The sequence below is a fragment of the Rhamphochromis longiceps genome, linkage group LG8 (assembly GCF_057381845.1).
Source record: "Rhamphochromis longiceps isolate RC_006_pf linkage group LG8, R_longiceps_female_GT1.1, whole genome shotgun sequence".
Lineage (NCBI taxonomy): Eukaryota > Metazoa > Chordata > Actinopteri > Cichliformes > Cichlidae > Rhamphochromis > Rhamphochromis longiceps.
In genome coordinates, this window is record NC_140564.1 from 26,479,074 (window position 1) to 26,493,281 (window position 14,208).

The following is a 14,208-nucleotide window of genomic DNA, read 5'->3' on the forward strand; positions in this document are numbered from 1 at the left end:
AGTTTTAACAGGGGATCTTGTTATTTATAACTTGTTTGTTTTGAGCATGAATATTCTTTCTCATGTAGTAGTTTTCTATACCACAAACTTTAATCACTATTAGATGGGTTAGTTTGAAAAAAATGTTTATATATGTCATAGTCTGTGGGAGTGTCTGGGGTTTTTCCACCCGTGGCCGTTGGTCTCCTGTCCATCCCTTTGGGGTGGAGCTTCCTGTACCTCACCTGGGCCTCTTCTGCAAGCAATCAGCGGGAGAGCTACTTAAACCTGTGCAACCGCCCTCTAGTTCGTTATGCTCTCCATGGAGGTAACGAGGCAGCTCCCCTATGTTTAGAGGAAACTGTCTCCACGTTTTGGACGACCCCCCCCCCCCCCCCCCCCCCAAGAGCCTACAATAACTCCCTCTCCGTCTATTAGGACGAGGCGAAAGGATCCCTTTTGCCTCTCTGTCTCTTGACATAACCTCCTCTGTGATCCAGTTTCCTAGGGCCGCCCTTCTCATTTCCAATTGCCACTTCCCCGTAGCCATTTCTAATCTGTCTCACAATCTCAGCTATCAAATAAACACTCTTGTAAATAGTTTCCTCTGCTTCTTGGTGTCTGCATTTGGGTCCACTTCTTAGGCGAACTTTCAGTTCATGACAATATCATGTTAGGTCATTAAGAGTTAGTGTAAAAGTTTTCAACCTTGAGTTGCTTTCTTCCTTTTCTATTAATTTGTTACTTTCACATATGGAATGAGAAGCCAGCAGACATTCTCTAAAGGGGAAGTTTATTGCATAAATTGTTCTAAGAGTGCAGAGTGTTTGTCTGTTTTAGGTCTCACAGTATCTCATAATATGCAAAGTCACAGACATTCATAGGTGAAGATGTAAAGGCTAAAGGCTAAAAGCTAAGACAGCATAGAGCAGGGGAGATAATTTGTCCTGTTCCATCACATCAATTTTAATAATTTATGTTTGTTTATTTTTTTTTACAATTAAAGTACATGTTGGGAGTTCTCACTGGACTTATGAGTTATTAGGTGCTGCAAATTTAAAAGCTCATCACAGGTCATCTGTCTCTCCGTCAAAGGGGATCTCGAGATCTGTGTGGATGTGTGAATTGTCTTCACTGCAGACCCAGCCGATGGGCGTGCGGTTGAACGAGGGGCGCGAGCGAATGTCAGGCTGCAGTGTGGGCAGAGGTTCAGGCTCCTCGGTGGCAACATTGAGCTCTGGAAGCTCAAAGGTCAGCAACTTGGATGCCTTGTCATAACCGCCGTATGGCAGTGCCATCCTAAGGAGAAAAAGGATGACAAGTATTTTTGGTGTTAAGCAGTACAGTAAAGTAACTTCCAAATTAATAACTTTCAAACACAAAATGCAAAAAAAACCCCAAAAAACCCCCATTTTCTTTTAAGGTTGACATACTCATTCCACACAACATATTTTGCTGACTGAATGAAAGAATTACTAGCTTAGAGAGTGGTAAGGTGAGGATCCTCATGTCAGAGTGTACCTCTGCCACACAGTCAACTAAACTATGACAAAGACATCAGCACAACTGCTAATAAAACCTCTCTTACTTCAATGCAGAGCCGTGTCAGCACCTCATTGAAATTTACTGGTTTTATCAAACTCAGCAGAGATGTAGATTTTACCTACTAAACAGCATCTTTAACATTTAGAAATGTACTTTTCTACTTAACTGTGAGCAAACATTTTGCCCCAGATGTCATTATCCTAATCTTATTTGAACCCTGGATCTCAGTCCATTGCAATACTGTTTATAATTCTTTCGAAGCACCATAAGAGCAGCTGTATCCTTTGCCATTACTAATGGGTCTGAATAAGCAATAAACCTTGATTGTATTACAACACAACAGGCTCCTGGACACAAATATGTAAAAAGGCCTCCTGCATGGGAGAATCGATGACAGCTAAGCTAAAGTTCACTGTATCTTCAACTCTGCAACATTTGGCTCAAATCTGTTGAAATGTGGGCCGATTGGCAAAAGGACAACTATCCCTATCTATGTCTGCACCAACATACAGGCATAGATAGAGGACAAATATACATAGAGATACTAAATACTAAAAGGGAGAAGTCATTCACACTCAAGTAAAATGAGAAAATCAAGCCAAGCCTGCTGGCATGTAACAAGATCCAAAATAGCCAAAGTCCAAAACTAACCTCAAGGAGTTGGAGAACAACCTCAATGAGTCTCAAAGTAACTTCAAAGAGTCTCAGAACAACCTTAGTCTGAAAACAACCTCAAAGAGTCTCAAACTAACATCAACATCAAATAGTGACAAAACAACACCTCAAAGAGTTTTAAACTAATTTCAAGAAGCCTCTCAATGACCAAACAGAGATTTAAAAGTTTCACAAGACACAAAGACATAGGATCCATTCTCATCAGTTCTCCCATGTATGAGGGACTTTTACATATTTGTTTCCAGGGGCCTGTTTTCTTATTATACATCCGAGATTGATTGCATAATCAGGTCCATTACTAATCACAGAGGACACAGCTGTGCAAGAATTATTAACTGTATTACAATGTACTGAGATCCACGGTTCAAATAAGATTAAGATAATGACATCGGGGACCAAATGTTGCTCAGTGGTAAGTGTTAAAGTACATTTTGAAATATCAGGAATGTTATACAGCAAGTAAAGGCTGTGTCTGTGGTGAGTAAAGCCATGGAAACAGATGGGAAGTAGGAAACTATTCACTGCTTCATGATTAAGGGGATAAAGCACTGGGTGTTGTTGTCATTATATACTTGAATAGTCATTCAGTAATACAGTACCTGTTGAAGCTCTTGTACTGATGTAGGTCTGGGTGTATCTGGATGGGTCCAGGCATGCAAGGCTTCATCGTGGCCTTCAGCTCCTCATTGTCCTTCATGGCCCGTTCCCATGGGGATATGTAGGTGCGTACATAGTCCTTCCTCTTCTTCTGCTTCTCCACCTCCTCATCCACAGTCTCCTTCACTACTGGGACATACAGGAACGGGGAGGAAAGAGGTGAGCACCACAGATATGACATGCATACTTTTAACAGAAGGAAGGCATCACAAATAGTGAAAAGAGAATTTCTGTGATCATACTTTCTTCCTTTGGCATCTCAGGCTTTGGAGGCACAGGGGGAGGGGACATAATCAGGTTCTGAAGGTTCTGCTGAAATATATTTAAAAATACAGAGGATATAATCTTATCAGATCACAAACATATATAGACAACACAAACACTTAGCGCCTCATATACACAGTCACCATGTTCTCGTTGGTCACAATGAACTTCTCGACTCTCTGCTGCCTCATCTTGAACATCTTGGACCCCTTGTTCGTGAGGAGGGAGAGCTCTTCGAGCATCACATCTTTGGGTGCCTTGATCTTGGTACCCAGATCGAACTCAGAGGCCTCAGGGTCTGTCTCATCGTCTGACAGTGTGCAGAGAGAAGATACCGTTACCCTAACTCACACATATATTATAAAAATACAGTGCTGCAGTGCTTCAAGGTGAATGTCAGTGACAAGTCATTCAAATTAATTGTATTTGTTATGGAATAGTGGTGATAGTTTCTTATTTATTTGTTAAATATGTGCAATAAATTAACTACAAAGAAATTTATAATACATTACATGAGAAAATTACGTGTAATACAATGTTGTAAGTGTAAAGCAACCAGTGATAATCAATGAAATTATGGCAATGCTGAAAGCAAAGACTCATCGAAATGTCAATATTTCAGCTCAAATGGATTTAATAGTGTTGCAATGGTTGGGTGAGTAAATAATGTTGCGGTGCAGGCTCTGGAGAGGCCAGTCCATGACTGATAGTCTTCCACTGTGTGTTTTTCTGTCCTGGTATGGTTTTGCTCTATTGGCAGTGTGTTTGGGATCGCTGGCATTTTCCAGATGGTTTTGCAATGTGGATCCAAATTTGACTTTACTTTTCTACCTTTATGACTTCATCTATTTTGACAAATTCTTCACTGGCCTGAATCCAGCACCAACCATGACGAAGCCTTCACCTTGTTTCACAGACAGATATAGCATTTCTCTCCTGAACTCCTCCATACAAACTGACAATGTTTCACCATCCAATAGACCTGTTGTCACTGATTTTTCAGTAATTTCAACAACTGGCTCAGTGGAAGTGAAATCCAACAAAGCTTAGCTCAAGACTTTGCTACTTTAAGATTGACATGTCGGTACATGTTTGTAGGCGGTTTCTCTGTCACATCCATCCCTTACCAATAATATGCTTTTGTTTTTTCAAAGATTGAACTCGGGGTGGGCAAAATGCTCAAATCAAGCTCCAAGTGTTAATTTCACAAAGTCAAAACAACACAAGGCTTCAAAAAGTGATGTGTGATATCTTGGTGGTTATGTTCATACATATATTTATTCTTTTGTTGCAGGGAAGTTATAAATAAACATTTACATTTTTATCCACATTATTCTTAATTCATATTATTTTTTATTCTGAAAAGTATCCTATATCTTGTCAAAAGTGGTAGCTATCGTGTGGGAAAGATAAAATTGTTCAAAATGAGCCAAGGGTGGGAATGGCTGGATTAAATGAACATGTCTGCGTGCCAACAGAGAAGAGATGACTTGCTCAACTTTGCAGAAATGCTGCAAATGAGAGGGAAGAGTCTGCTTCTGCCAGAATGAGTGTAAGAATGTCCAAAAAGTCTATCCTAAGCTAAGCTAACCACCTCCTGACGCCCTCATATTTAAAAAGTGGTCGTTTGGTCAAATATTTGGCAGTGAATAAGCATATTTCCAGAGATTTTTTTATTTTATTCAGTTTTATTAACATTTTCTTCATTTTCCCATTTGAATAAAATAAACCGAGCTATGATTTTTCGCCTTACACAATTTTTAGTCATTAACATTGTGGATTCAGAGGTTTGTACACCCATGTCAGCGGTACAGTTATTCTCACTTAAACCCATTTGGGAAATTAAAAAGTCCATTTAAGTGCCTGATATTGAATGAAGGATGTACAGCACAAGTCTCAAAAGTGTAGGTTTTTATTGTCAGGCTTCCAGATCATTGTTATAGTGATAAATTGGAGTAGAAACCTGCTGTGTGGTGTTAAAGGATGTGTTCATGTGAAACTGTGGGAGTTCTAGGGGCTAAGAGGCCGTAGCAATATGGAAGAAAAGTGCACTGGGGGATTTCACTGCAGCTTTTGTGGTAGAACTGTTTATGGAGGGAAATCCTTATAACACACTGCCTCCCTCTTGCTTCTCCTCTCTCTGTGATGGAGAGATCTGATAGATTTTACTGCTCCACAGAGCTCCTCATTAAACACTCTTCTCATCCACTACATACACTCTGATATCACTCATAACACCTGGAGTTGAGCCATAAACCGATGCACATTCTCACTCACATACACACACACACACAAACACAAGCACATCTATAAAGCAGGGAGTTGGCATTGCAATGCTGCAGAGAGCTGTTAGCAGTACCTCGTAAATCAGACTTGGGCAAGTAGGTGTGTAGACTGTGTGTGTGTGTGTGTGTGTGTGTGTGTGTGTGTGTGTGTGTGTGTGTGTGTGTGTGTGTGTGTGTGTGTGTGTGTGTGTGTGTGCATGCGTGCACGAAGGAGAGAGAGAATAACTGAGACTGCTGAGCAGAGCGAACTCTCCCATGGGGATATTGATTAGAGTGTTAATTCAGAAGAATGTGAAACTGGAGCTGGCTGTTGCTGACTGGAAGAAAATTGGAAAGACTGATCGAGGCAGGGGGTGGACAGATGGACAACATAGAGACTGACAGAGATATGACACAAACAGTCAGAATGACACAGCAGCAGGGATGATGGACAGATCCAGCGCAAAATAAGGGATAAGCAGGATAAGCCCTTGAATGAATAAGCGACCAACTGAAAACAAACTGGTGGAAAGATACAGATGTGGCTGCAGATGTGACAGCAGAAGGACTGATAGAGAAAACAGCAAGGGACACAAATGGGGAAAGAAGTCAACAGATTGTTAAATGACACATACAAGCATGTGCCCAGACAGAGCAGATTGCAGAGTTCATATCCAGAGTTTAGCAAATAATATTTTGTGGCTGTGTCTTTTTTTTTAAGTAATACTGTATTATGCAACAGATACGTGTAATTTTAACATTTTTGAAATAGCTTTAAAGGTTGTAGGTTTAAAAGCCTGCAGAGAGGCTTTTGGGAATGCTGTTAGTTTGGGTTACACCAACCTCCAACTCCGAAAGATGAAGTCAACATGAAAGTGGCTTAAAGTAAGCAAGTAAAATTTGTATTCATGTAGCAGCTTTAAAGATAGGTATCACAGAGTGCTTCACAACAAAAACGTTAAAATAGTAATAGGAAAGTTTACCTACAAGCAATTCTAAAAAGATCCGTTTTAGCTGCTTTTTAAGAGACCACCAAGTCCACACATCTCGGGCTCAGGGGGAGAGAGTTCCAGAGTCACAGTTGCAAAAGCTCTGTCACCTTTAGTTTTCAGCCTTGTATGATGCACAGCCAGCAGGCCCTGATCACTTGTCCTCAGGCCTCTGATGAGGATGTGATCCATGCAGAGCTCTAAATGTCAAAACCAGAATCTGAAAGTGAACTCTGAAGTTCATTGGGGATCCAGTGTAACTGAATTAGCATTAGCGATGTGTGACATGAGAGTAACTAAGAAGACTGAGTGAGAAATCTGCAGGCATTCCAGGGAGGTGAATGGTGAATTACAATGTTCCAGACGTAACAAAATAAAAAACATGAATAACAATTTCCAATTCAGAGCAACATAGCAGAACTCAACTCAAGTGAAAAGTTACCCCATGGTTCCTCTCTTCATTAAGCTGGAGAAAATTACCGGCCATCCAACTTTTAATTCAGCATCTATGTAAGATCGGTAGCCAAGAAACATGGTGGGGCCATAAAGAGGCAAACAGCTTGATACCATCTAAATAGCAATAATAAGAAATGTCCTTAAACGTGCTAAAAATGAACTGAAAACAGTGCAGGTATAACATAAATTATAAAGGCCCCAAAACAGCCATCTGTGACACACCATCGGTGTGTTTTCTTCTGTTTTTTAAATGGGTGGATGACAGCATCCTTAAAATAAAACAAAGACGCAGCTAAAATAGAGATTAAGAGATTTGGAGAATGGTTCCAATGAGTCTACTAATTTTACCAGCTCATATAAAGAAACGGGTAAAAAACTTTCTAAAATAACAGTCCGAGCTGGAATAGGAACAGACAATGAAGATGTGCCAAAGGAGAAATATTTTTTCTTCTCTCTCTATATATATATATAATATTCTAACCTCCTGTATACTTTAATATGTTTCTGCTTCAGCTTTTGGTGGGTGAAATTCTAGCAGTTTAATTTTCCACTACTTAGCGTCAATTAGCAACTATCTGTTTGATTCCCAACTAAGCTAACTAGCATTAGCTAATAATTTAGCTAATTTTTTTAAGAGTCTAGCTTTAAAAAACAACACAGCCGTGGCCAAAATGCTAACATGTGGGGTCATAGTGGCTACATCCATCTTTTATACTGTTTAAATTGCCATATATTGCCATGTTAACATTTTTTTCTCTCTAGAGCTAATTTGGCCCAAGTTAATAACTATTTGGGTAAATTGTGTTGGTTTATGTTATGCATGATTCGAGGCCAGGCCCCTTTTGGCTGACACGTGAGTCACTACGCAGCTGATGAATGAGGTTTTGCAGACACATGAATGTTAACCAAATGACATTGAGTTGTCCATCATTTTTGGAGAGTGTAAAATTTGCATTCCTCAGCCAGTTTGTCGAGTGATGTCGCTGGAGGGTGATGGTAGTCCCTGGGAAACCAGTTGCTAAATGCCCATTTATACAGACCTAGGGACTGGTCAGTGACCCCCAGGCGATCACTAGTTGCCAAGGAAGAATTTCCCAAGAAGTTGGTAAACCTCCTTGTGATTGCTTTGATCACTGGCAGATATTAGTGTGCACAAAAGTTGCCAACTTGCCCAGAAAAACATATTGGCTACTCTCTGAGCAGTTGTGAAACCGGGAGAGGAGACCATTTGTCACCTCTTGAAACTTGTTTGCTGCAACCATGCATCACAGTTATTCAGGTTTCACTATCGTTCACCTAGTAGTTAGTGAGTGCTTTGCATGCAAACTACATGACAATCTGCTAGCAACCACAGCAAGGAGATTTTTTGTAGCAGCATCTTCTTTGTGACTGATTTCACCTAGTGACAGCCAGCAACCTCAAGGGACCGATCACCAGTGGGTGAACTTGTATCACATACAATACAGCAGACAGTTCTCAAGGAAAGATGATTTGTTAAAATGGTAGACAAATAAACCAGTGGGTAATACCAACATCCAAGAGGTGTTAGAGGAGTGAGAGAATCTCCAGATTCACAAGGACTCAACTTCTTGATACACGGTTAGTCAACAAGCTCTCCATGAGCTGTAACTATCTTTGTTACCACAGAGCCAGCCAGCTGTCCCCCTGTGAGAACAAACTATGCCCGCTTATCCTTTGGAGGTTTGTACGAGATTGGAATCGATCCAAACTGACATTAGGTTAGAGGCGAGGTACACAATGGACAAGCTGCCAGTCAATCACGACGCTGACACACAGATACAGACAATCATTTAGACCACGAGTAAAAGCAGTGCAGAGTCACCAGTTATCCTGGATGTCTTTGGATTGTGAATCTGAAGCAGAGGTGCAGCATTTTAACATCACAGCGAGTTAAAGTGTAGCTTTGAAATGAAGATCACACGATCAACAGTATACTACTCTATCAATGGAGATTACAAAAAACATCCTATCTGCCGAGAAGGTGAACTAAACTAAATAAATATTGCAACTATACTCTTCCTTTTGAATATAATAAGGCATTTCCTGTCTTTATTTTTATGCTTCTGGTGTTTTTGGAAACTTTGGAATCACCACTAAAATTATAAATAATGTTTATTGACTTTGAATAATTTTAACATGCACAGCATAACTTTGAACAGATGGACTGGTGGATCTGGCATAATGAACATATTAAACTTTCTATTTTTAAAGTGTCTTTCTTACAGAAAGTAAAATCTCACTACTTAAGCAGCCAATGTAACAAAACAAAGAAATGCACACACATTATAAAGTTTTTAGCTGTTGGAGCTTACACACATCCTCAGACAAACATATTGAGAGCAGAGTCGCCCTCTGATATTTTGTGTTGCCCATAATGGTGACAGATTTGTGGTTGCTCTGCCATCTGATAATGACCCACATCCCTTCAGGAATTGCTGCGTGCATGTTAGATATTGTGTTACTGCTTGGAACAAGTGTGCATGAGCGCGGGTCCTTATTTAATTGTGGTATCATACAACCGAATGCAATGATTTACACCCACAGAGTTCAGTTTATATGAGTAGAGTGGGCTGATAGCAGACAGGCACTAAAGATTTGACATTTACTAGATGGGATAATCACATCATTTGGGAAATAAAGTAGTGTTTGAGGAGCTGGAATGACTAGCAGAGTGTTTCATGTTTATACGCTGCATCTGAATATTTTGCCATTGTGCTGTATGTGTGCGTGCATGCATGTGTGTGTGTGTGTGTGTGTGTTTACCATTCTGGCTGATGTTGGACAGGTCAGTGATGATTCTGTTGGCCTTGTTTCCCTTGTTAGAAGGAGCAGGAGTTGTAAGGGACATGGCTAAAATACAGAACAGACAAAATATGTTTGAAACATTAATCACAGGTCTACCCTTCCACCACTTTTTTATACACAGAGAGAAAAGTACATGGCACAGTCTAAAAGAGATACTGATGGTAAATATTTCTCCCTGATCTAATAGTCAGCATCAACTGTTTAAAAACAGTCGATCCTTAAGGACTTCCTATCAAACCACTTCTTGCAAAGTCGGGTTCTTAAACATGAACAGAAACAACAATATATTAAAGTTATGATATATTTCTTTTTTTTTTTGTTTACTGTACTAATGCAGATTTTAAATTAAATTATATGGCATATGTGTAACATGCAGGTTCTCACATGTATTAGAAAAGTGGACAAATTATCACCAACTTCTGGTTCCACATTCGAGAATCTTTTCACTCACAGCAGTTTTACAATTTGGTTGAGTCTCATTACTCCTTTAATCAGTCTGGCCAAGGCAAACCGTTGCTTTCTCCTAAAAATTTGTAACGAACAGATTGTATGCTTCTTGTCTAACATATTTCCACATTTCACTCAGGGGCTGGTGGAGACCAAAATAGAGCTAAAAGGAGAGCTCAACATCAATCCATACAAGTACTGCTTTTGTATGTAGCAGAGGTGGAAGATAGTTAGCTGTCCAAGGTAAACATTTGGGGTGGATACAAGGGTCAGCTTGAAATCAGACTCATCCTTTTGATATTTTAACTTAATTCAGTCACTTAATCCATTCTTGTTTTGAAAGGCAAAGACAGTTTATACACAGTTTACAGCCTGTTAAACCACCCCAGGAGGTCAAAATACTTATAATATTTCTATAATAAACCACTATATGGACCAATAAATACACACCAACATCACTGGTTCCATGACTTCACTCATTTTATACTTTTATTTCTTTGCTTTTATGCTTCTTTTTCTTTAATTTAATCATGTCTTCCTTTGTTTTTGTCTCTTTTGATTATCTTAAATGTACAGCACCTTGGTCGACAGTTGTTGTTTTAAATGTGCTATATAAATAAATATGACTTTGACTTTGACTATGACTTTTGAAAAAACACCAAAAAGGCGAATTAATAACTACCATTATTATTGACATTGGCATAATTGCTTTTATGTTCTGTGTTAGACTTTGTATCCTAGGAATAAATTGTCATGACTCATTTTATACTTTAAGAGAGGTTTAAATGAATATTAAGAATTACTGCCCAAAGTTTGGATTACATCATGATAGGATTAGCAACAAGATAGTGGCTGGCAACGAAATGTAAAACAGCAAAAGTGTAAAATGTTTAAGAAGAAGATGCAAACTTAAGTTGTATATCAGCCCCAACAGAATCTTACTGGGCTCCCTAATTAAATAAGGTGCTCTTTAAACATAAAGTGTATCTCCTGCATTCCCTTATGGACACTAAGCAAAGATGGAAGCTCATGCCTGTCTTGACTAACCACTCAGATCGAGCCTGGCAGTATATCGTTGTCAATTTCTCAGGTCGAAAGCAATTAAGCGAAGCTGGAGGTGAGTCTTACTAAAAGAAAAAGCAGGAGGGCCTGTCTACAGGGAGACAGTTAATGTAATTGCTTTTCATCTGCTGTAATTGAAGCTCGTTTCCTAGCCGGGGATTCAGTCCTGTGTGAGCTATTTTTATGAGCCCATGTTCTATAGCACTCTGGTGAGTGGGACTGTCATCGACATAAAACATACATAGAAATTCAGCACACACACACACTCAGACACATCAACAAAAGCACACTCACACACAGATTTGCACTCAAATAGCTCTACTCTTGTGATTAATGTGAGTCAGTGGCTGGTGGATTAAAAACTGGAGATTACAGGTGTTTTTGGATGTTCTCTGGGAAATGCAAGATGGAGGCAAACTGCTGCGTTGATGCAACTACAGGAGCTGAGAGTGAAGCCCTGGGTCCTGTTACTGCCTCTCTAAGTGAAGACACGCTCCTGTCCCCAACGAGCAGCCTGTTTTAGCTCCAGATAAATCTCGAAGGGACAGCTGGGGAGGAAGGCTATCAGTCAGCACATTCCCAAATGCACACATACATCCTCGTGAACTAAAAACTCCACCGGAGAAGGCCAGATTCCTCAGGGACTACAGTGTTAGGTAAGAAGTTTAGGAGAGGAGATGGAATAAGCTGTCCACCAGCTGGCTTTCATGATCTGACATGGTTTAACTGATTTTTCAAGACTTAAAGTGAAAAAGGGTGTAAACAGTAACACAACTGCAAATTCATGCACACAACAGTATTAATTTAAAGGCTGTCTTAAACAGTTGCTGTCTTTTACCATAGCAAACAGTCCAGTCTGCAGTATACTGCTGAGCATCTGCTGCTGGCTGATACTCATTAATTCATCCAGCCACAGAGGGCTCATAAGGCCTCAGATGGGACTCCCTCTTGTAGCCAGAATCTGCTGACCACAGGACGTCAGCGAATTTAACTGGAACTGTCTGCTTGTTCTTAGAGGATCGCAAACTATCTGACAACTCAGTGGCCATCAATACCAGATAATCCACAAACATTCAAGGCATGTGTGAGAAAGGTTTTAATGGGTTTTGTCGACGCTATCGCACATTTTCACTTCTCCGGTGTCTTACCTACAAGACCCAGGGTGTCCGCACGAAGGCAAAAGGTCCCGGAGGATGAGGAATCTAAATTCCCAGGTAGATTTGTATCCCAGTGCTAATATTGCACTGCCGGCCCTGCTGTTCGCCCTGCAGAGAGTGAGACTCTGTCTGGAAGGCTGCAGGAGGGGTGGGAGACCAGGGTGAGGTGGTGTGGGGTGGGGTGGGGTGAATTGAGTAGGGGGTCTAGAGGGAAGTGGGTGTGGTGTTGGTAATATGAAGCACAAATAATGTATTTTTTAGTATTAGGTATCTATCTAACTATCCGCTCTACCATAATTGTTCCCATCTGTCTCTCATTTTCCAGCAACTTCCAAGAAAAGCAACTTAAATGATAGCATTTTGCTGGTAATGTTCAGCACTGAAATGCTGACTAACAGCAAGGTTTCTGTTTATGTGTTTTTATGTGTAAGGGTTAGTCTCATCAAGACTGTTGTTCCAGTTTTAAAAGGTCAAGCTGGTATTGATGCCAATGCCATTATCAGACCTGCTTATAAGTCTGAGTCATCGTTGATTCCCTTGTTGATTCTTTAACACCTTTCTCCGCTTAAAGAAGCAAGCTTACATAGGCTTTTGGGATTAACACTGTTTTATTTTCTGAATGCAGTGTCGAAACAGAGCTGGAAAAATGCATCAGGGAGTCTACTAAAGTCTTGACTTCAAAATTATCAGAAAAAACCATGCCAGCATCCACAAAAGGAGTTAACAAGCTTGGAGACAGGTGGTTTGATTTGAAACAACAATTCGGATTCCCAGAGGAATTTCTGATTGTGTCTCAGGCAGTATTCTAAATCTTAAAAGCAACAACATTGCCAGGGCAATGATACAAACGTTGCAGAGATGAGTAATTCAGTGAATTCCTCCAGCCTCTTTAGACTGCAGGTGAATGTGGGCTTTTGATAACAAACACAAAAGAATAGAACAGGTTTGTTGAAGTTTATTTGCCTGAGGCCATTTATCCTCTTATTTATATCTTTTACTCCCCCTCTGACAGGCATTTGCCCTTCACCCCGCAAACCTTTGGGAGTGATCAGCAGCTTCAAGCGTTTGAAGAAGTTAGCAGAAGTTACAACTGCATCCACCTCAGTTTTTTGGAATCAACCATTAAGACATTATTTTATCCAGGGAGGTACATCTCTGGGACAAGACTATAAAGGCTCTGTATTTTAGTGTTCTGTCACTGAGTTTTGTGCAGGTAAGAAATGATGGTTGAAAAGCCCTCTGGGATCGACTGATCATCTGGAATAGACAAAAGTTTCTGAAAATGAAACAAAATTTTCAAAGCAGCTATAATCCATATTTGTAACAGTATACAATCAAGTTCTCTTGTGCTAATGAATATACAGTTTTATACAATTTTCATTTTTCCATCAGCTTTACAGAACAGTTATATTTGAATGTATGTATTTTTCCAAGCACTGTTTTCAGGTGTCTCCACATATTTCCCTGGAGCTGGCAGAGAACAAACACAGATCTAAAAGAGTTAAATATATAAGAAACTTATTAAAATATTAGAGCCGTAAGATTTCTCCTAACAAAACTCAAATTTAAATGTTTAAGCATGTGTTTAAACATTGTCCTAGCATGGTGTTATTAGCTTTTCAGTAATAAAAAAAATTACAAAAAACTGAAGAAAAAGTTGTTAACTAAACTTCATGGCTATCCACTGAATTGCTGTCAACATGTTTGACTTAAAAACCGAAAATCTCACAGCGATGCTAGAGGGAAAATCTGCAAAATTCATCCAGTAACCTTTGAATACAGTCTGACTGCATCACAGAGGTGACATATCCCAAGAGACACATCTCTGTGGTGATCCTAAAACTGAATAGGTCAAGTGACCTCAACACAAAAGTATGTGTGTAACTA

The 14,208-nt window shown here is 39.8% G+C and overlaps 1 protein-coding gene across 4 annotated transcripts; it reads right to left on the bottom strand.

Annotated features, from left to right (window-relative positions):
* Positions 1–755: 755 nt before the first annotated feature.
* On the bottom strand, positions 756–12,472 carry myoz1b (myozenin 1b). Of its 4 annotated transcripts, none has more exons than XM_085416765.1 (6): positions 12,313–12,472; positions 9,614–9,700; positions 3,264–3,430; positions 3,099–3,165; positions 2,799–2,982; positions 756–1,278 (listed from the first exon to the last, which is right to left on the bottom strand). In XM_085416765.1, the coding sequence occupies exons 2-6, from the start codon at positions 9,696–9,698 to the stop codon at positions 1,047–1,049; spliced, it is 735 nt and encodes a 244-aa protein (XP_085272891.1). In that variant the 5' UTR covers positions 9,699–9,700; positions 12,313–12,472; the 3' UTR covers positions 756–1,046. The 4 variants fall into 4 exon arrangements, with proteins under 4 accessions (XP_085272891.1, XP_085272890.1, XP_085272889.1 ...); XM_085416764.1 differs by having other exon boundaries at positions 2,799–2,985; XM_085416763.1 differs by having other exon boundaries at positions 3,099–3,168.
* Positions 12,473–14,208: the final 1,736 nt, after the last annotated feature.